This window comes from Furipterus horrens, unplaced genomic scaffold (assembly GCF_987537825.1).
Source record: "Furipterus horrens unplaced genomic scaffold, mFurHor1.1.pri manual_scaffold_3, whole genome shotgun sequence".
Taxonomy (NCBI): Eukaryota; Metazoa; Chordata; class Mammalia; order Chiroptera; family Furipteridae; genus Furipterus; species Furipterus horrens.
This window is the reverse complement of record NW_028327173.1, coordinates 147,482,983-147,506,406: the sequence shown is the minus strand read 5'-3', so window position 1 is coordinate 147,506,406 and position 23,424 is coordinate 147,482,983. Positions and strand designations below refer to the sequence as shown.

General features: G+C 40.7%; 2 protein-coding genes and 1 long non-coding RNA gene across 3 annotated transcripts in view; 1 reads left to right on the top strand and 2 right to left on the bottom strand.

Moving 5' to 3' along the window:
- RAD51 (RAD51 recombinase) overlaps positions 1–13,063 on the bottom strand; it is a 35,678-nt gene extending 22,615 nt beyond the window's left edge. Inside the window, exons 1-3 of the mRNA XM_090270423.1 lie at positions 12,833–13,063; positions 8,486–8,588; positions 6,864–7,001 (exon numbers count right to left, since the gene is read on the bottom strand). Coding sequence (XP_090126549.1) covers positions 6,864–7,001; positions 8,486–8,572 — 225 coding nt within the window. The 5' untranslated portion in view covers positions 8,573–8,588; positions 12,833–13,063. The remainder of the gene's footprint in view (positions 1–6,863; positions 7,002–8,485; positions 8,589–12,832) is intronic.
- Positions 13,064–13,542: 479 nt separating this feature from the next.
- LOC150016295 (uncharacterized) lies at positions 13,543–23,376 on the top strand. The gene is made up of 3 exons (XR_016509785.1): positions 13,543–13,905; positions 22,001–22,146; positions 22,877–23,376. It is a non-coding gene; the product is annotated as an uncharacterized LOC150016295 (long non-coding RNA).
- Positions 20,952–23,424, bottom strand: part of KNL1 (kinetochore scaffold 1) — a 53,910-nt gene continuing 51,437 nt past the window's right edge. The window contains exons 25-26 of the mRNA XM_090270418.1: positions 23,116–23,238; positions 20,952–22,130 (exon numbers count right to left, since the gene is read on the bottom strand). Coding sequence (XP_090126544.1) covers positions 22,031–22,130; positions 23,116–23,238 — 223 coding nt within the window. The 3' untranslated portion in view covers positions 20,952–22,030. The remainder of the gene's footprint in view (positions 22,131–23,115; positions 23,239–23,424) is intronic.

Here is a 23,424-nt window from a genome sequence, read left to right as displayed (position 1 = left end):
TACTTAAATTTATCCATTTCTGTCAGCTGTACCTTTTCTTTTACCTTTTACTTTTTCTGAGACATTTATATCCTATTTTGTCGTTGCTGATAAGTCTTCAATGATCAGTCTCTGAGTTGATTCCAAACTTTAAAAATAAACATATTCACAAATACGTGGGAATTAAACACTACACTCCTAAATAACCAGAGTCAAAGACGAAATCACAAGAGAAATTAGAAAATATTTTGAGATGGATAAAAATAAAGACACACTTCTGGCCAAGATGGAGGCGTAGACAGACACACTAGTTCTCCCTCCACAACTAAGAAGGAGTACAACTACCTCAAAACTAGAAACAACCAGAAGTTCCAGAAAATCAAACTGCATGGAAGTCCAGCAAACAAAGATATAAAGAAGAAATACTCATCCAGACAGGTAGGAGGGGTGGCGAGGACGCGGTTTGGTGGCGGTGGCGGTGGCGGTGGCAGTGGCGGCGGCGGCAGGCCAGCAGAAAGCGCAGTCACACGTTTTAAAAAGTCAGGAGGGACACCTGGGGAGCGTTCCCAGCTCCTCACTGGACCTCACAGCCCACAGTCCCAGAACCAGGGAAAATCAAGCCTCATTGCTTTTGACTGTGCAGACCAGTGGGGGTTGGGGTGGAGGCAGAAACTGCCGGTCTCTCAGCAGAGTCCGCTTGTTTAAAGGGCCCCCACGGTCTAGGACGTCCGCAGACCCACTCACTATGGGAATGACGGCCAGGGCAGCAACTAGAGGGGCGCCAGTCCGGTGTGGAAGTGGGAGAGGTGCCTCAAAAAGGGGCGAGCGATAGATTGGCAACATTGTTCCCTCTCGGACCCCTCCCCCGCATACAGCGCCACAACGTGGTGAAACAGGTCGCCCTGTACTGACGAATCCCTAAGTCTCCGCCCCTTACAATGCAACAGGAGTGACAGCTCTACCTGGGACGCAGAGGCAAACAAACACAGGAGCCTGTCAGAATGAGGAGACAGAGAAGTATGGCCCAAAAGGGGGAACGGATCAAGGTTCCAGTGGGAGAACTAAGCGACGAGGAGATAGCCAACCTCACAGATGAAGAGACAGACAACCTAACAGACGCAGAATTCAAAACACGGGATAAAGATGCTTACAGGCTTGACAGATATGCTTGAGTACGGCAAACGCATAAGGGAAGAAGTGAAGGCTATGCTAAGTGAAATGAAGGAAAATCCACACAAAACCAATGGTGAAGGGAAGGAAACTGGGGTTCAAATCAATGATTTGGAACATAAGGAAGAAAAAAAGTCAACCAGTGCAGAATGAAGAAGCAAGAATTGAAAAAAAATGAGGAAAACTTCCCAGATTTTGCGAAGGAGATGGACATACAGGCCCGGGAAGCACGGAGGGTCCCGGGCGAGCTGGACCCAGAGGGGACCACATCAGGACACATCATGACTGAGATGCCAAAGGTTAAAGATAAAGACAGAGTCCTGGGGTCAGCAAGAGAGAGGCAGAGAGTTGCCTACAGGGGGGTGCCTATAGGACTGTCAGCTGACTTCTCAGAGGACACTTTGCAGGCAGGAAGGTATGGCAAGCAGTATTCAATGTGATGAAAGGCAACCTGCAATCAGGACTACTCTATCCAGCAAAGCTATCATTTGGAATGGAAGGGCAGATGAAGTGCTTCCCAGACAAGGTGAAGCTAAAGGAGTTCATCATCACCAAGCCATTATTAGATGAAATGTCAAAGGGACTTACTTAAGAAAAATATGTAAAATATGAACACTAAAATGACAACGAACTCAAGTATCAACAACTTAATCTAAAAAATAAAAATAAAATCCAACTAAGCAAACCAGAATAGGGACAAAATCATAGGTATGGGGATCATTTGGAGGGTTATCAGCTGGGAGGGGGGAAGGGGAGTAATGGGGAAATGGTGCAGAGACTAAGAAGCATAATTGGTTAGTACAAAATAGGAGGATGTTAAGAATAATATGGGAAAGGGCGAAGCCAAAGAACTTATATGCATGACCTATGGACATGAATTAAGGGGGCGGGGTGAGATTGCTGGAGGGAAGAGGGGTACTGGGCAGAAGGGAGCAAAGGGGAAAAAAATTGGAACTATTGTAACAACATAATCAATAAAATATATTTAAAAAAATAAAAAATAAAGAGCTAAACCAAAATTTATGGGATGCAGCAAAAGCAGTGTGGAAAGCAAAATTTATGGCTGTAAACAACTATATTAGAAAAATCTTAAATCAATAACCTAACCTTCCACCTTAAGATACTGGGAAAAGAAGGCAAACTAAACAAGCAGAAGGAAGGAAATAAGATTAGAGCATAAACTAAGAAGATAGAGAACATCCTGGATGAATTGCTCAGTTGGTTAGATCATCATCCTGATACCACCAGGGTTGTGGGTTTGATTCCCTGTCAGGGCACATGCAAGAGTCAACCAATGAATGCATGAACAAGTGAATAATAACAAGCTGATGTTTCTCTCTCTCCTGTTCTCTCTCAAATATCAATTTAAAAAAGAAAAAGATAGAGGACAGAAATATAATAGAGAAAAATTAACAAAACCAATAGTTGATTCTTCAAAAAGAACAACAAAATTTATAAACCTTTAGCTAGATGTCAGTGACCCCCTCACCAAAAATACCTAAAATCATTAAAATCAGGGATGAAAGAAGGGACATCACTACCAACCTTACAAAAATAAAACTATCTCAACAAATGAGATAAGCTAGATGAAACAGGCAAATTTCTAGAAAGACTCAAATTATCAAACTCACTCAAGGTGAAAAAGAATCCAAGTCAAGGCACTGAAAGATCAGTAGAACTTGAGTCTAAATTCAGTAAAAAATTTTTGGAGTTTGACTACTTAAAAAAAAAAAGAAATCCGAATAGATCAACAGCAAGTGAAGAGATTAAACTTATAATTTAAAATCTTTCTATAAACTTCTCTGTATATTCTTAAAACTTCACTCGACAATTCATTACAATGTTTATTTATAGCTTTGTAAATATAATTCATTGCAGAACCAAATGGTGCAATAGAAATACAATTATTTCACTAAAGTTCCCGTTTTAATGCTATGTCTCTCAAAGGTTTCTACTGTTAAATTCTAGCAAATTCTTTTTTATACTCCACCATTTTCAAAATTATGTTCCATTTTACCTTGCTTTTATAACTGAGCCACGTTTTTCTCTCATATTTTCTGACTACCATTTCTCAAATTTTCCAACCTCTCACTCTTACTATGTATTCTACTGAACCCTTCTCTCCCACTCCAAACTGGACTTTCTGCTCTCTAGGGCTTGCTACTGCCCTGGACCTTCCTTCACTGAGCACTTGAGTTGGAGCCACTCTAACATAGATCCAATGTTTTTTCATCTTCATTTTGGTAAATTATATCCTCAAGTAACTTCCTAAGAAGAAGTACGAGAAAAATGTTCTGAATTCTTATATTTCTGAAAATGTTTTATTCTGCCCTAGTAGTTGATTAATAATATTGCTATAAATAGAATGCTAGGTTTAAGATTATTTTCCCTCAGAGGTTTAAAGGCACTGGTCTACCTGCTTCTACTATCCATATTTCTGATAGGAAATGTGCTAATTGTTGTTCCTTTAGAAGTCACTTTTTTCTCTCTGAAATCTTTCAGAATCTTTTCTTTATGATTGTATACTGAAATTTCACACTTATCTGTCTAGGTGTTGGTCTTTGACATTCCATGGGGTCCTACTATGCAAGATTTCTATTTCCCTTTAACTCTGTCAAGTTTTCTAGTATTATTTCTGAGAATTTCTTCCCTTCTTTTTTCTGTGGTCTCTCTGTAATTTCTTCTAATATTCGGGATGAATAAAGATTAATGAAAATTACAAAATAAAAATACTAAAGAAAGGCAGAAATAAAGCTAAAAACCAATATTGAACTCTATTTAATATATGCTAAAATATTTAGGGGAAAATGTACTAATATCTGCAACTTTCTTTGAAGAGCATAAGTAAATCTAAGATATAAAACTGACTGATGGATAGAGATGAACAGACAGGTGATAAAGCAAGTATATTAAAATACTAATGGTACAGTTGTGGTGGTGGGTACAGGAGTGTTCACTGTAAAATTCTTTCAGCTTTGCAGTAAGTTCAAAAATTTTAAAGATTTTATTTACTTATTTTTAGAGAGAGGGGAAGGGAGGGAGAAAGAGAGGGAGAAACATCAACATGTGGTTGCCCTTCACATGGCCTCAACTGGGGACCTAACCCACAACCCAAGCATGTGCCTGACTGGGAATCAAACTGGCAGCCTTTTGGTTCACAGGCCAGCACTCAATCCACTGAGCCACACCAGCCAGGGCAAGTTCAAAAATTTTAATAACTGCCCTGGCCGGGGTAGCTCAGTGAGTTAAGAGTGTTGTTCCAACATGCCAAGATTGTGGTTTGATCCCCAGTTACGGCACATATAAGAATCAATCAATGAATGCATTAAATACATGGAACAAAAAATTAATGATTTTTTTTCCCTTCCCTCTAAAAATCAATCAATAAAAATATTAATAACAAAATGATGAGAAAACTCAGGAGATGCTTTACCTTCTCGCAATTTTAAGCCCTACATTTTCTAGTGTATGAGCTCTTAACAGAACAGAATATTACAACCAAAGTGAAATTTTGAAGTAAAAAACCATGCAACTGTCTAATCTGGCAGAACTTTACTTCTATTCCTACACTTAACATAATAAACTTGCTTTCATCTGTGCTAGGTAGAAGTCTTTGGAAGTTTTCAATAGCCAAGAACTACCAAACCCTTGGACACAAGACATAAAATGGCAAATAAAAGGAAAATATTACAAGAAAAGCTCAACAAAAGCCAGTAACAGTTTCTTTAAAATTTGAAAATGTGGAAAAGGCCATAGGAGATTCTGGAACCTTCTGAATGAATTACTTCATTAACAGTATCTTTCTCTCTCAACTATTTTGACTTATATTCTGAAAATGGTTTTCTTTCATTTCTTCCTTTCATCTTCTATCACCATATATTCGGTCCCCTTTACCCTTTGCTACCCTCCTTCCCTCTAGTAATTGCCATTCTGTTGTCTGTGTTTATGAGTTTCAGTTTTACATCCCATTTATGAATGAAATCATATGGTTCTTAGCTTTATCTGACTGACTTTATTCCACTTAGCATAATATTCTCAAGGTCCCAGATGATGTATCATAGAAATGTACACTTGAAACCTATATAATCTTATTAATTAATGTCACCCCAATATTTTTAATAAAAAATAAAATAAATAATTCTGGAGATAGTTTTCTTTCTCTACTGTGACAATGGACATTCTTGCTGAAAGTCTCAATTCTAAAGATGTTTGGGAATGAGAGGGAATAGCGGGAATAGCCACAGTACTGAATAAATCTTTAGCCTTTAAAAATAAATAGCACAACCTTACCAGAAATTCACAATATAAAATGTCTGAAATCAAGAGGACAAAAATATAAAAAGACAAATCTATATCATTTTGCACATCTCATGTCACTTATTATGAGTTTGTACGTTTTCACAGAAGCAGAACATTGATTTGATTTCTAAAACTAAGTTCTGACAAGGCATAAAGATGCTGTAAGGATAAATTCAGTCACAAAATCTGATGTCCAAAAAAATAATAACAAATAGACTTTAGGGACACCTACTGGCTTAGTCAATATCACAATCTTTCAATGAGGTAGTAAAGACTGAGAACTTCCAATAAAGTCAACATTCAAACATTTATTTATTTGAGAAATCCAATAAATGACACTTTTCCTCTAAGGGCTCAAATTAAGAATCATTTATGATTTCTGAGCCATGACTAAATCACTATTACAGAGTGGTATCAAAAAATTGGAGCAACAGCCTGCCAATGATTAAAAATTCAAAGCTTTTAATATAATACCCAATAAAACAGAACTTACTGGTTTGTGTATGTAGTTTAATTTGAGATATTAAATAAGTACACATAGATCTCAGATTCTGTCCATTTGACTAAGTTACATAGCAGAACTACAAGTACTGAAGCTGCCCAATAACAAAGGATGAATTCTTTTGGAAGTTTCTTTAGCTTTTATTTAAAAAAGAGATTTACTTATTTTTAGAGAGGGAGAGGGAAAAAAGAGAGGGAGAGAAACACCGATCAATTGCCTTTTGTATATACACCAGCTGGGGACCGAACTCGCAACCCAGGTATGTGTCCTGACAGGGTATTGAACCAGTGACCCTTTGGTTCGCAGGCCAGTGCTCAATCCACTGAGCCACATCAGCCAGGGCGCTGTCATTTAATAAGGTTAAAAAACACTAAGTTCATGATTTGAATCACACCCTCTTGTCATTACTAAAAAATCTTGCCTGTGATTAGTTGACCAACAAATTATATACACTGACAGCCTAATTAATATGACTTAAGTATTCAAGCAATAAAAACAGCTTTTCTATTTGAAAATGAAACGTTTACTATAAAATATAGAAACTTCAGAAAACTGAGGCAAAAAAAATTGCTCACATTCTTACCATCCAGAAAGAACATTAATATTTTAGTGTATATATTCCCTGTGTTAAGTGCTATACATTTATAAATACACAGATTTAATTGGTGGGAGTGCAAATTGGTAGTCAATTTGGCAGAATTTCTGTCATAACCCATGATACCGCAATTCCTTAGAGAAAAATCCCAACTTATTTGAGAAAGTACACACAGAGATAATTAACTGGTAATACAGTCACCCCTGGAAAGAGGAACAGAATGACACAACAAGGGGAGGAAGGACAGCCACCTTTCACTGTGTACCCTCTTGTACTACTCCCTCTAATGCCTCCCTAGGTCACAAAAACAGTACTCACCAGAATTTTATCAGCTTTGGCTTCACTAATGCCCTTGATATTTATTAGCTCCTTCTTTGGTGCATAAGCAACAGCCTCCACAGTATGGAATCCAGCTTCTTCCAATTTCTTTACATCATTAGCATTTATGCCACATTGCTGCAAGTGAATAAAACCATGGACAAATTTCTCATCTGTCTAATGTGGATATCTGTCCTACCAACTTCACAGAGCTGTTCGGAAGAACTGTGACATTATATGCAAAAGCTTTGAAAAGTGTGCTGTACATATATGGTATTTAATTTAAAAATTACCAAAACCAGGAGTTTTAAACTAGCACCATCTCATGTATATTAAAATGGACTCACTGCAAATTGGGATTAAACCAGTAACTTCCAACCACTGGACATAAACATGTGAGTCTCAACCTTTTATGACTAAGATGCTAAATGAACTCTGAGACCTTGGGTCCTAAAAGACTACTGTAAGCCAGTATTTCCCAGTGTTTTCCATATCAAGCACAAAAACTGGTATTTTTTACACCAAACTGGGGTAAACAAATGAGGCTGCCCCAGAGCTGAGGGGAGCACTATATCAGCATATAAATACTCTTTTTGTAAGAGTAACACAATGACTAAAAAGCCCTCCTCTAACAATCAACATTGAGAATGGGGAAAACTACTTTTGGTCAGGGACTTATATACCACTTCTCAAAACAAACCATCCAAAACCAGTTCTTTCTCTCTCTATACAAAGTCAGTTTTAGTTTTATTAGCCACCAAAAGCAGGACTTCTGGGAAAGTATGAGTTAGTGTGGGGTGGGAATGCATATGTATTAGGGAGTAACAGAAGGTTTGGGAGATGAGAGAATATCTTCGCATAGAAACCATGTCTGCTATTAACATTTAGGCAATAAGCAATACACATGTATGGGTATAAGGATGCTCATGATACCTAGTTATGACTCTGAATTCTTGGAATGAATGTTTATCACAAACCTGTTTAAGTAACTCCTGGAGTCCTGAAGCTTTAGTGGGGATGCGATGAATATGCGTAAAGAGAGAGAAGAATGAAGGCTTTCTCTGCTTCCCCTCCTACTTCTTTCAGCCCAGGTCAGTTGCACTCATATTGGGGCCTCTGCACAATGAGCAGAAATAGTGCAAGGCCCGAGCTCTGGTGTTTGATGTTCTTGTGCTGAGTACTGAATAAGGCCTTAGCTCTTATACCTTAGCAACTACAAGCCCTTCTCCCTGCCCATGACAACGGTCTTCCTAGTAACTTAAGCACAGCCTCCCTGCATCACTGGCCAGGCCTCTGTATTCTCCCTGGGCAGTAACCTTATACTTAGTACAAACAACACAGACTCTACCATGGGGTCCTAAGACTTCTTAATTTCTGACAATCTAGCTCTGAGAAAGAAAAGTGATGAAGATCTCTTAACAAAAGAAGAGATCTGCCCTGACATGTTCAGAAACTATCATAAGCATTTCCACAGGATCCCTGACAATCCTTCTGAAAACTCTAATTTGGGTCTCCACCACAAGGAGTAAACCAATGGTTTATATAAAGGCTGTGATTTCTCCCAATAAGTAGAAGAATTTAGTCCAGCTTTAAAATTCCCAATTCAGCAACGAAATGCATACCTCTAACCGTGAAACAGGCTGTGGGCCAAAGCTCTCTTCTTCCACTGAAGTATCTGCATTTGCTTCAAGCTGCATCTGCATTGCCATCCCTCGGTGTTTAACACTGAAAAATACAGATGGCCATCAGAAAGAACACAAGAGAAAGTATAGAGCTGAAAACTTAGTTTTGTAATAAATCGCTGAAGAATTACTTGTTAGGTTTTTGGTGACCTACCCATGACAAGAAAAAGAACAAACCTCTCACCAATTTTTCCTTCCACCTAGCTAGCTATATCAGGAAAACTGGAGGAGAAGCCAGGACTACTGTGCTTCTTAAAGATGCACAGCTTAACTAGATCAACTATGACCCTCTTCTCCTGCTTCATATCCCTTGAGGGTAGGGACCAAGTCTTATCTGTATTATATACACTACACACCCCATGATCGTCGGCAGCCGTCCGTCTCGAGAGACGATGGTGTAGCTTCTTAAGAGTCTATCTGCACCGCCGAGAATGGCTGTGCAGTCCGACTCGGGAGTGACACGGTATCTGTCTCCTCCCGTGTTGAATCGACATCTTGCGATGAAGCTACAGAGCCTGGGCAGGGTGATATGGAGGGTCTGCTGTTGCCCATGCAGCAGACCCCCCCTCTCTTCGCAGCTGAAGGAGCCAAGGGAAAGACAAAGTCAATACAGCTTGGCTTCAGGTGCGCCGCAGGAGTTGCCGGTGTTGACTACAACGTCAAACCACCTTAGGGACTCCGGCTCCGGATTTTCTGTCGGGGTTTACTCCCTTAGCCTTTCCCCTGAAGAGGTATGCCGCAAGGCAGCGGAGGTTTTTTGGAATCAGAGTTTTCCTTCTCTGATGTGCCCTGACTGGAAGATCGAACCAGCGACACTTAGCTCGCAGGCCGACGCTCAATCCACTGAGCCAAACCAGCCAGGGTCACACCCCATGATACATTATAAATATTAGGTGTTTGGTAAATATTTGGTAAATAAATGCAGACTTTCCAGAACTCTACTTAAAAAAATTGATGAAAGGTTAAACTGCATCAGTTCCATTGCTCCCTTCCAGCAGGCAGGGATTGGAGATGGTGGGACAGAAGTGAAATGAAGGTACAACATGACTGTCCATAAGCCTCCATTCCTGATAAACAGTGGACTGAGATGAGAAAAGTGCTTCCTGTCTTAGGCAAGGATCACAGCTTGTAGTTACGCATTTTGCTTCTAACAGGAGTGTATAAAATTTAAAAATCACCATTTTAATCAATTCCAGACCTCAGGGAATGACAAGTGAATAAATAACAGCAAGTACCCTGCTCAATCTGAAATCTAATCTCCCATAAAAGCCTAAGGGCTATACTTAAAAGTGTGGTTATTATGATAAAGTTAGAATTGCTCAGGTTGAAAAAAACTGAGAACAAAAAATACTTTAATTATTTTCAAGAAGTATTGTTAGTAAAAGTGAATATTAACATCCACAATAATAAATGGCCTTAAATCACACCAAAACAATTTGGACAATTTAACAATCAGAATAAATTTAACTCAAAAGATAACAGATACAAAATCTCCATTCTTAGATACTTGATAGATGAACATTTGTTCTTGATTGGTTCAGGTACAGATCTCTTAAATGGCAGTTTTAGCATAATATGAGTCCATGCTAATTCCAAATATCAAAATCACCCAAATGTAATTTAAATTTAAATCTCTTCCTTCATAATTTATGAAAAAGATGGCACTGCAGAATAATGGTGAAAGGATGGTCTTTTTAATAAATAGTGCCGGGTTGACTGGATAGCCTTACAGAATAAAAAAAAAACAAAAACAAAAGAACCCAGGAAAAATCTATTTCCAATTTAGTTTATAGATCTAAATGTAAGAGGTAAAACAAAGCTTTTAGAATGTAGGTGACTATCTTCATGACTTTGGGCTAGAAAGATTTCTTGACTGGATACATAAAGCAGTAACCTACACAGAAAAGACTGAAAAACTGAACTACATTTAAACATAAAACTGTTATCCATCAAAAGACAGCGTTAAGAGAACGTAAAGTAAAACTATAGTGAAGGGAAAAAATATTTACCAAATGTACAACCAAGGGTTGATAACTAGAATATATAGTAAAAAACTCATGCCAGGCTGGGTAGCTAGAGCATCGTCCCAATATGCCAAGGTTGCAGGTTTGATCATCAGTCAGGGCACATACAAGAATCAACCAATGAATACATAAATAAGCGGAACAAAAAATTGATGTTTCTCTTTCTCTCTCTCTAAATCAATAAATAAAAATAAAAAAGAACTCCAAATCAGCACAAAAGGTAACCCAAAAGAAAAATGGTTTGATTCCTGGCCAGGGCACATACAAGAAGCAACCAATGAATGCATAAATAAGTGGAACAACAAATTGGTATTTCTCTACCTTCCTCTCTCTCTCAAATCAATAAAATAAATAAACATAAACAAATTCTCAACCTCATTAATAATCAGAAAAATTAAAACTAAACATTATTATATACCCACTAGAATAACTAAAATAAAAAAAGATTGACATTATCAAGTGTTGGCAAGCACCTGAAACAACACTCATATTGGTTTTAGTGTAAATTGGTATGACTTTGGAAAACTGGCATAAATGTGAAAGTTAAATAAATAAATGCTATGACATAGGAATTTCACTATTCTATATTAACCAACTGAAAAGCATACACATGTGCACGAAGACATACAGGAATGTTCTCTCAGCAGCCTTTCTCATACAAGCTAAAATACAGAAACAATCCAAATGTCTACCATAAGCAGAATAAAGGAATACCATATAGCAACAATAAAGAACTACTGCGGCACTTCTTGAAAGTGGCCAGAGGTGACCTCTGAAAATGGTTCACTACTCACTTGACCCAGAAAACCCCACAAAGTCATGCAAATCATGAGGTTCAAACCTTTGTGTTCATTTTAAGAACACTTGTGAAACAGCCCAGGCCATCAAGGGTATGCATATCCAAATAGTCACCAGGTGTCTGAGGGTGTTAATTTACAGAAGCAATGTGTGCCATTCCACTGTTACAATGGTGGAGTTGGTAGGTGTGCCCAGGCCAAACAGGGGAGCCGGACACAGGTTCTATGGCCCCAAAAGAGTGCTGAGTTTTTGCTGCATATGCTTAAAAGTGCAGAGAGTAGTGCTGAACTTAAGGGTTTAAATGTGGATTCTGTGGTTCACCTGGGTGAACAAAGCTCCCAAGATGCAATATAGAACTTACAGATTAACCCACACATGAGCTCTCCCTGCCACACTGAGATGGTCCTTCTTGAAAGAGAGCAGATTGTTCCTAAAACAGAAGAGGAGGTTGCACAGAAAAGAAAGCTATCCCAGAAGAAAACGAAAAACAAAAACTTATGGCCCAGGAGTTAATTCAGCATAAAATAAATATTAATAAAAGTAAAAGCAGGAAAAAAACCCAAAACTACTGCTATGTGCAAAGACATGTATGAATCTACAGACAGAATGTTAGGCAAAGCCAGCCATAAAATGTATAGTATTACTTGGAAGAGCATTTGAGATTTGCTTCTCAGCATGCATGTCATCAGTTTGGCTCAAATAAACTTATACAAATACCATACACACACACACACATGTACACACTATTATTTATATAAAATTCAGAAACAAGCAATATTAGTCACTGGTCTTAGAAGTCAATAGTGGTTACCTTTGTAGAGAAGGGAGAGTATTAGACAAGGGGGTACAGGGAGGCTTCTGGGGTGTTTACAGCATTCTATTTTTTGACCTGAGTGGTAATTACAAAGATATATCAATTTTGTAATAATTCATGGAGCTATATACACTTTTGATTTGTTCTGTATGTGTATTACACCTCACTTCGAAGGTTTAAAACAGAAAACCCCAGCTCACTACAGATCATTCCCTAGGCATCACATGAATGATCTTCCGATTAGATAACGAAAATAAGTATCTTTTTCACAACTGGAGTAAGCAAAGCATGGTGTAATGGAAAGGCGGCTGACCAGAAATCTGGACACACCCTGGCTCTAACATAAAACAGCTGTGGTTTTAAGTCATTACACCTCTCTGGGTCTCGGTTTCCTCGCCCACGCCCATAAAATGGATGTTGGAAATGAAAAGGAAGGTCTCAAAAAGGCTCCTCCCAGCTTTAAGGACGGGTCCTCTTCTGTATTCGCCACAACATGCTCCAAAGGTCGGTTAGGCGGGGCACGCCCCTGCCTCATTTGCGGTGGAGGGGCCCCATAAGCCGAGTGACGGAGCACTAGCCCAGGTCCCGGTCCGACTAGCGAGGGGACGAACACAGCGATGGAAAAGGGCCCTGCCTGCGCCTGACACTCACCTGGGCCTGCAGCGCTACTCGCTCCGGCGGGCTGCGCGCTCCGACCTCCGTCCGCAGGCCTGGCACGTGCCCGACCCTGGACGGACTCCAGACGCCCTCGCTTGCACCCCACTTCTCTACTCCCTTTCTCCCACCTTCTGCACACAACCCAAGCGAGCTTCTGCTTCCTTCAAGACTCAGTCTCCGACGCAATCTGCCCGGCGAGTTTCGTAAATCCCGCCAAACTCTCGAATAGGGTCACGCTCACGTCAACGTAACGTCTCCCCGCCCTTCTCGGATCCACCTTCTAGCCTGTTCGGGCGCTTGCGATCTCCAGAGATAAGCTTTAGGAACTTGAATTTTCATATTATGGATTGCCCTTTTCGTTTTACCTCTAAGGACTAATTCAAAATTTAGGAGTTGCCGCCTTCTCATTTACCGGAGCAAGGACTACAATTCTCAAGACGCAGTGTGGTCGGCTCGAGACTACATCTCCCAGTATGCACCGCCGGCGCACGCAGCGGACGTAGCTCCTCGGCCTGTCTCAAAATAGCCGGGCCCTCAGAGCTAGCTACTCTTGATAACTTAGTAGCTGAACGTGAGCTTTTGGCGCTTCGGATGGCTCTGAGCTTCTGACTCAGTCAAATTTCCAGAGCCAGACGCTTTCCAGGTCCCTGGAGGTGGTAGAGCTGAGGAAGCTAAAGTAGATGGATTAAACTGGAAAATGAACTGGTGGAGAGAGAAAAAAATGGCTGGAACATTAGCCAACCTGTGGTACTTTGCCGGAGATTTGCAGGACTCCAGAGGAAGGAGGCATTGGTTTTGAGAAGGAAAAACCTATCTTGGTTTACTGGCAAGTTTGATATGTTATGCTGGTTTTTAATGGTGAATAGGGTTTCCCGGGCGAAGAAGCGCTGACGACAAGCAGATAAGAGCATTATGAATATAGAAATTTAACCACATGGTCAAGGAATAATAGCATTGTCTGAAAAGGGAACGTTTGTTAAGAGATTCTGAGACTGGAAAGCTACGTTTTAGTTCAGGCTATGAAGAGGCTTAAGACCACGTATGGAACTTTGGTCGTCATTCTTTAGGTAATGGGGAAATCATTTTAAGTGTTTAAGCAGACGAGTCATATAATTAAATGTTTGTTCCCCCAACCACTTTATATTTGTGGAGTGCTTTAAAGTTTTAATTTAATCATCACACCATTATCTTGTGGCATTGAAGGACAGATTTCAGGCGAGACAGCAAAAACTGTTAAGGAAGCTCTTGCAATATTTCTGGCAAGAGATGAAGGCTTGAGTTAGAGCAATGACAACAGATTCAGGAAGCATTCTGGAAGTACAATCAACCTAACGTAGTGATTACAGATAGTATCTGGGGATAATTAACTGCCTTTAATACTAGATACCCACACTTACGTCCCATTCTTCATACATACTCCTCCTTAGACCATCTGCAAATCCATAGCCCCTCTTAGCTGAGTGAAATCATGAGACTTACCTTTACTGAAATTAATTTCTGTGGCTTGTGCGGATATTAAATGAGAGAAACCCCATATGCAGAAAGATTCGGAAACTGAGAGACTAAGAAAGTGGGAGAGAGTCTGAGACAGAAACAGTTGTGAATTCTGACTGCGTTCTAGATCTCTTTTCCAGTTTCTCAGGGGCGCAACAACTTATTGCTCTTTAAGGTCTATGAAATACCCCTACACTCCAATAAATCCCCCTTTTCCTGCTTAAACCAATTTGAGTAGTTTTCTGTCCATTTCCTCCAAGACAACCTACTAATAACTTGGAAATAAGACAAACTAGATTTCTAATAGTTAAATTAGCAATTCATGAGTATATTTATATAAATGTGTAATTGAAAAGTTTTGGATATATACTTTATTATAACCCGAATGAGCTATCTAAGACCTCAAGGAGGCAACCTCTGATAAGACAAAAAGTCAGTCAGTAGAAACCTAATTTTTTGTACGCAGAAAAATAGTTCCATCAGAACAGTCAGCCTGGAACATAGAAAGGAAAATTCGGAAAGGGAAACCCAGTGTTCAAGTGATCCATTTGAGTAGTGCAAGGATAATCTGATATTAGGAAGTCTTATCGTAATTGACCATATTAATAGATAAAACAGCCATATAGCCAATTTCATCATTTTGAAAAACCATTTAATAAAACTCAACATAAATTCCTGATTAAGGTGAATAAAAGTAATTGTTTCCTTAACATGATAAAAAAAAATACAGATATCCCAAATAAGCTGCCTTTTATCTGCTTACTGGTGAAAAGTTAGAAATACTTTTTTCTTTAAAGATTTTATTTATTTTTAGAGAGATGGGAAGGGAGGGAGAAAGAGAGGGAGAGAAACATCGATCCATTGCCTCTTGCACATTCCCTGACCAGGGACTGAACCTGCAACCCAGTCATGTGCCCCGACTAGGAATGGAACTAGGGACCCTTTGCCTTGCATGACAATGCCCGACAAATTGAGTCACACCCTGGTCAGGGCAGGAACGCTTTAATTAAAACCAAGAACAAAATTGACTATTCTCAGAGTATTATTTACTACTGTTTAGGAAGTGCTACTAAGTATTATAAAAGATGTAAATGTTGGAAAAGATTTACAAATATGATTATATACCTGGATAGTTAAAGGAACAAGAGATTATATTAGTGTAACTAATTACAAATACAAGAAGATGAGAGCTTTACTAAGTGTTAATAACAAATTAGACAATGTAATAGAAAAAAATGCATTCACAGTAGCAACAAAAACCATAAGTAACTATGAATAAACTTTTAGAAATGTTCAGGAACAACATGGAGAAATATATAAAACCATGTTCCCAAAGGAGAAGGCTTGATATTATAAACTTGAAAATTCTCCAAAATCAGTGAATTTCCAATAGAAATTCCAATGGGATTTGTGGCAATCACTGTTGGTTGCCGACCCAACAGTCATCGTCGTCGTCGTCGTCGGCAGCCGTCCATCTCGAGAGACGATGGCATAGCTTCTTGAGAGTCTATCTGCACCGCCAAGAATGGCTGTGCAGTCCGACTCGGGAGTGACAATCCCTGCCGCACTTGTTACAGGTGAAGGCAGATGGCTGTTGTTGCTGCTGTTGACGCTGCTTCCGCCTCTATCTTTTCTGGACCGCCTCCTCGTTGCGCGCAGCCTCTGCGCATGACGTACCTTGCCTGACTGCGAGCCTCCAGGCTAGGCGGTTGTCTGCTTGAACTTCCCATGTGTTGAGATTGATGGAGCATTGTGTCATGTCCTTTTTGCAGATGTCTTTGAACCGCAGTTTTGGGCGCCCTGTCATCCTCTGACCTTCTCCTAACTCGCCGTAGAGGAGGTCTTTGGGAATACGGCCTGCATCCATTCTTTTGACATGGCCGAGCCACCTGAGGCACTAAGAACTGCATGCAAACTGCTCATGTTGGCTCGCTTCAGCACCTCGGTGTTGGGGACCTTATCCTGCCAGGCGACATGCAGGACGCGTCGCAGGCACCTCATGTGGAAGCTGTTGAGTTTCCTTTCGTGCCTTGCGTAGGTGGTCCACGTCTCGCTGCCATAGAGGAGAGTGCTGAGTACGCAGGCTTGGTAGATGCGCAGTCTGGTTTTCTCAGTGAGGCTGGAATTGTTCCACACTCGCCGGTTCAGTTTGGCCATAACTGTGGCTGCCCTGGTGATTCTCCGGTTGACCTCCAAGTCGACTGACAGAGAGCTCGAGATGGCGGACCCGATGTAAGTGAAGTCGTTGACAACCTCCAGGGTGTATCCGTCGATGGTGATGCATGGGAGAGTCCCCGTGCCTTGAGCCATAACGTTCGTCTTCGTCAGGCTGATGGCTAGTCCGAACTCCTTGCATGCGTGGGAAAGGCAAGTGACTAGCTGCTGGAGTCCCTCTTCGGAGTGTGATGTCAAGGCTGCGTCGTCGGCGAAGAGCATCTCACAGATGAGCACCTCTTTGACTTTGGTCTTGGCTCGTAGACGGGCCAGGTTGTAGAGCTTGCCATCGGATCTGGTGTGAATGAAGACACCCTCGCTGCAGTCCTTAAAGGCGTATTGGAGGAGCATGGAGAAGAAGATTCCGAACAGCGTAGGCGCGAGGACGCAGCCCTGCTTTACTCCGCTGCTGACTGGGAAGGCCTCAGAGGTTGCGCCGTTGTAGGACACCGTGCTGTGCATGTTGTCGTGAAAGGACATGACGACAACAAGCAGATGTGGTGGACAGCCAATCTTCCGTAGCAAGCTGAAGAGTCCGCTTCGACTGACTAGATCAAACGCCTTCGTGAGGTCGATAAAGGCGAGGTAGAGTGGTTTATGCTGCTCGTGACACTTTTCCTGCAGCTGGCGTAGGGAGAAGATCATGTCCACTGTTGATCGGCCAGCTCTGAAGCCACACTGGGACTCTGGGTAGACGTGGGAAGCAAGGGTCTGCAGGCGGGCAAGAGCGACCCGGGCGAGTACTTTGCCGACGACGCTGAGGAGAGGGATGCCCCGGTAGTTGTTGCAGTCGCTGCAGTCTCCTTTGTTCTTGTACATGGTGATAATGTTGGCGTCTCTCATATCCTGAGGGATGTAACCCTCCTTCCAGCAGAGACAGAGTAGATGGTGGAGCGGCTGTAGCAGGACTGGTTTCCCGCTCTTCAGGATTTCTGGAGGGATTCCGTCGCTTCCTGGTGCTTTCCCGCAAGCGAGGCGGTCGATGGCTTTGCTGAGCTCTGCCGCAGTAGGTGGGGTGTCTAGCTCCTCCATGACTGGTAGGTCTGGGATGGCGTTAAGAGCAGTGTCTGTTACGGTGTTCCTCGTTGCGTACAGCTCGAGGTAGTGCTCGGTCCACCGCCGCATTTGCTGTTCCTGGTCAGTGATGACCTCACCTGTCTTGGACTTAAGGGGGGCGATCTTGGAGGGGATTGGGCCTGTTGCCTTCTTGATACCCTCATACATCCCTCGTGCGTTGCCTATATCGGCGGCTTCCTGGATGCTTCTGCACAGGTTTAGCCAATAGGTGTTGGCACAGTGGCGGGCGGTCTTCTGGACTTTGTTCCTGGCAGCCCGTAGAGCTTGAAGTGTACTGGGAGTGGGCGTGGCCTTGTAAGCCAGTAGGGCCTTCCTCTTAGCCTCGATCACGGGTTCCATTTCTTCCCAGTGAGCCTCGTACCAGTCAGCGTTCTTCCGCTCTTTCTTCCCGTAAGCAATAATGGCGGAGTTGTGTATGGCGTCGCGAAGACGTGGCCAATTAGATTCGATAATGTCATCTGCCGCCATTCCCTCGCCGAGTGCATCTTCCATCCTGTTGATGAATTGCTGGGTCTTAACTGGGTTGCTGGCACAACTGGTGTTGATGCGTGGGCGACCCTTCATCTTGGAGTGGTGCAACCTCTTCGGCGTTATGCGCACCTTGCTTACCACGAGGGCATGGTCCGTGTCGCAGTCTGCACTGTGGTAGCTGCGGGTGAGGAGGGTGCTGCCAATATCCGTTCTTCTGGTGATGACGAGGTCAAGCTGGTGCCAGTGGCGGGAGCGGGGATGCCTCCATGACACCTGGTGGATCTCTTTGCACTTGAAGAATGTGTTTGTCACGCACAGGCCGTGGTGACACGAAAGCTCAAGCAGTCGCTGACCATTCTCATTGATCTTTCCTCTCCCAAAGTTCCCAAGGCAGGTGGGCCAGGCCATGTGGTCGGCTCCTACTCTTGCGTTGAAGTCTCCAAGGAGATAAAGAGCGTTACTTCTGGGGATCTTGGATAACGCTTCGTCCAGTGCATGGTAGAACTGTTCTTTCTCTTCGGTGGTGGCGCAGAGGGTTGGGGCATACGCGCTAAGAATGCTGACTGGGCCGAAAGTTGTTGACAATCGGAGGGTAAGTAATCTCTCTGTGCCTCCTGTGGGTGGCTCTATGGAGTTAACAAGCGTGTTCTTCACAGCGAACCCAACACCGTGCTGTCTTGGTTGGTCCGGAGACTTCCCTTGCCAGTAGAAGGTGTAGTTGGTTTCTCTGATAGTTCCGTTGTCGGCCAACCGGGTCTCCTGTAGAGCCGCAATGTCGATGTTTAGTCGTGCCAGTTCCCTGTCGATGACGGCGGTTTTCCTGGCACCATTGATCCACAGAAGGTCTGCAGTAAGTCCAGGACACATGGTCCTGATGTTCCAGCTAGCGAGGCGAAGAGCCCTCGTTTATAGCTAAAAGAACCTAGTAGGTGTAAAGATGCTCAATAGTAAGCTTTTGGATGACTTTGCCTTCATCTCTATTCTTTTATGTATTGTTTGAATTGTTGGCATAAATTTATTTTGACTTTGATAATTGTAAAATTGTAGCAAAAATATAAAATACCTTGAAATAAACTTAACAAAAGTGCACATCCTATGTGAAGGAAACTAAGATATAGTAAATGATGTTATAAAACTATAATAATTAAAAGGCATTTGTATAAAAATGTTAGGTAAATGGAACAGAATAATGATCTGTGTCTTAGTTTCCTACTACTGCTGTAACAAATTACCATAGATTTGGTGCCTTAAAAGAACAAAATGTATTATCTTATGGTTCTGGAGGTCAGAATTCATAAATGGGTTTCATTAGGCTAAAATCAAGGTTTTGACAGAATGTGGTCCTTCTGGAGATCCTAGGAGAGAATCTGTTTCCTTGCCTTTTCCAGTTTCTAGAGGTTTCTGCATTCTTTGGCTCCAGGCTCCTTCCTCCATGTTCAGTCAACAATCACTGACCTCTGCTTCCATCAACACATCTGAGTCTGACATCCTGCTTCCTTTGTAAGGATCCATGTGATTACACTGGGCCCACCCAGCCAATCCAGGATAGTCTCCCCATGTCTGAGATTTCATCCAGGCTTTAGGAAGCCCAACAAACCACTACTACAACTGTTTTTGATGCTAAATTTAATTTCTTTCTTCCCTAGACTATGTAAATTCTTGCTCTTGATGTTTCCCCAACCTTTGAAAATTTCCCCCAGTTTTTTATGTTCTTATTTATATAATCTTCACTTGAGGACATATTTATTGATTTGAGAGGGAAAGGGAGGGAAAGAGAGAGAAAGAGAAACACCAATGTGAGAGAGAAATATTGATCAGCCGCCTCTCCTATAGGCCACAACCCACAACCTAGGCATGTGCCGTGACAAGGAACTGAACCCGTGACCTGAACCACACTGGCCAGGGCTATGGAGTTCTTTAAGAAATCACACCTAAATTATTTTTAGTTTTTGAGTGGTTAATAACATTCACATGACCACAAATTCAAAAAGTACCAAGCAGAAAGTTTCACCTTTCCTCTGCCCCCCGACACCCTGCTTCCCTTCTTGAAGACGACCAATGTTACCAGTTTATTGTCTATCCTCCTGAAGCTATCCTATAATAAAAAAGCAACTATCTATGCAAGTAGGTATGAGTGTATAAATAATACTTTCATTTTGCCTTTTTCACTTAACTACATACCTTGATAGATTCAGATCAGTACATACAGAATTTCCAACACATAATTTTTCCTTTCAATCAAATAGCAGTTCACTGAATGCATGTACCATACCTCTATTGACAGACATATAAGTTGTCTGTCACCTTTTAATACTGTAAGCAATGCTGAAATTTTGCATCTGTTGATCTGTAGGATAGTTTCCTAGAAATGGAGATGTTAATTGAAAGACTAGTTGCATTTGAGATTTTATTTTTAAATTTTTATTGAATTTAGGTAATGGATACATGGGTGTTTAATTGCACTGTTCTTTCAGCATTTCTGTAGGACACTAAGCAAACCTCTTTTCACTTCCAAGTTTTTATTTTGAAAAAATTCAAGCTTACAGAAATGTTGAAAAACCACTGCAATTAAACACCCATGTACCCATTACCTAGATCCATCAACTGTTAACATTTTGCTGTATTTGCTTTTTTTCTCTCTCTCACACACATATATGCAAATGGCTGTTAAAAGCCATTTGAAATTAAGTTGTAGACATTTATATCCTAATAAGGACATTCTCCTATAGAACCATAATTCTATTATCATACCCCAGGAATTTAATTTAACACCAATACAAAAATATAATCAATATATAGTTCAAATTCAAATTTCCAAATATCCCCAAAATAACCTTTATAGGTCTGGCTTTCTGATACAGAATTCAATCAAGGATTAAGCATTGTTTTTTTTTAAGACCTCATTTATTTATTTTTAGAGAGAGGGGAAGGGAGGGAGAAAGAGAGGGAGAGAAACATTGATTGGTTGCCTCTTGCTTGCTCCCACCTGGGGAACTGATCTGGTGATGTTTTGGTTTGTGGGATGATGCCCAACTCACTGAGCCATACCAATCAGGGTGATATTTTTATTTTTATATATGAGAAGTATATGGCTTCAGAAACCAATAATTATATTACATTCATTACTACTGCCAGAATTTGAAAAAACTGGTGTTTTGGGTGTGACATTGTTTGAAGTATAATTATGTAATGAAAGGAGTTGAGTATATTGCTGTAAGGCATCCTTCAGAAAGACGGAAACTGCCTAGGCAGAAGATATGGTATCTCTCTAGACATCTCTGTATATTTCTATCTCCTTACTACATTACAAACACAAAATCAATATTAATATATTTACATATATGTACTGGGCCAAAATTAGTGACCTTTCCATACAAAATTATACTTACTAAGAAAACGCTAATAGATATTCTGTAATAAAAGGAGGCAAGGCCATCAAGGAAAAAAGTGGCAAACAATCTAACAGTTGAGTGCTGTTGATTTCTCTTAATAACATTTCTGGAATGGAAAAAAGGGAGGATGAGTACTTTGAAGACAGACATGTAGACGTGTCTCTATTTCAGAAACATCTGCTAGGAAGAAGCTAGGAAATCTATGTTTTTGTCAGTGGTAACACCTCCTCAGGGCTTATACTAAAGCAGAGAGCTCCACTTTAGATAGGAGAAATTGTTCCTAAGTGCTCTACTACTTAAACCTTTAGAAGAAAGATGAGCAAGCTGATAGCAGTCTATTTGAGGCCTTGCATTATTCCTGACTGTAGAGCTTTGAAAACTAACCTGCAAATTAACTAGAAAACCATCAGAAGATATTTCACTAGGCTTCCTTCTAGGACCTTAAGACAAAGATTAAACAGCAATGGAGACTCTAACATAATATTATTAAGTGTATTGTGCTTTGTTGTTACAGCTGTGGTCCATGGATCTGCTGGTAGAAGTCTCAGCCCTGAAGCAGATCTTGGTAAATTTGCTTGACTATATTCTTTAGGTAGTTGTCCTCCAGTGGTACTTTAAATAGAAGGGCAGAAATTTCATCATGGCTGGAAAGAACAAAAGGTTAGTTAATTTTTCTGGAAACTTACACTTATTTCCATCTCAGTGGAATTCATGTTTTTAGGTACAGTCTCTGAGTCTCCCAGAAAGCACAAATAGGCATTGCTGGAAATAATTAGGCTATTCAGTTTGAACTGAGATTCTAAAAACAAAGCCTAAGAACCAATTCTGTATGTAATTGTGTGGTATGTTGGCCTAGCTTCTTTCTCTGACAATAAAATCTAAACTATTGGGCTACTGGTGTTTGTTGATGGATTTGAGGTGGCACATTCTAAATTCTGTCATCTTACAATCTGTCAGCAGCGAGTCTAAAAAGTCACATAATACATTGCAGGAATTAAATATTTTTGGGTCTGGTTCTGCAGGCTAATTGAGAAAAGCATTATGACTGCATAGCTTTGTAAATGATTACAGTAGTCCCTCGCTATATCGCGGTTCACTTATCACGGCTTCATTGTATTGCGGAATTTTTAAAAATATTATATTTAATTATTTACCATGGATTTTTCGCTATATCGCGGAATTTTGCAGTACTGTATATGTATGTTGTTAAAGTTACGTAGGTTTAAGAGTGTAGAATAAATGTAAGATTCCTACTTTGCGGGGATGTCTGGAACGTAATACCTGCGATAAGTGAAGGAATACTGTATTCTATTTTTAAGACCATAAAAGTTGTTCATATACGACCTGGACTAAGCTTATGCAGGATTTTTTCCCTTGATTCCTATTTTAGGTAAGGGTGTTCAAAAAGTGGAGCAAGTATAAAGGAATAGATCAGTGGTCTCCAACACCCCCTGGAGATAGCAATGAAGATCACTGACTTTAAAAGAATAAATTCTTTAAAATGTAAGTCAGAGAGAAGTAACATTTGGTTCTCACTACGGTCTATCCATTTACTGCCCACTTCGATGTAATGATGTAACAAAGATAAAAAAGTAGCTGGAAGCCCTATTCTGCTGGCCCTTCACTTACCTGATGTTTCCAAGGTGATTTTTAATGGAGAAAGGTAACAGGACAGATGGATAATGGGCTGAGAGAGACAAAGTTATCTCAAACTTCGCAAATGCTGCAGAGCTGGAGAATAAAAGCCTCAATCTGTAAAAGACAAAATCCTCAATTAAAAATACAAAACAAAAATAGAATGAAACACAAATATATTTTCCTTTTACAAATGGCATGTGAAACTTTGGTGTATGTTATTTCTTGTCCTTATCAGATATACAGAAGGTAAAATATCTGGAACAAAGTATTATTATGATTAATGAAACTCATTAATAAAAT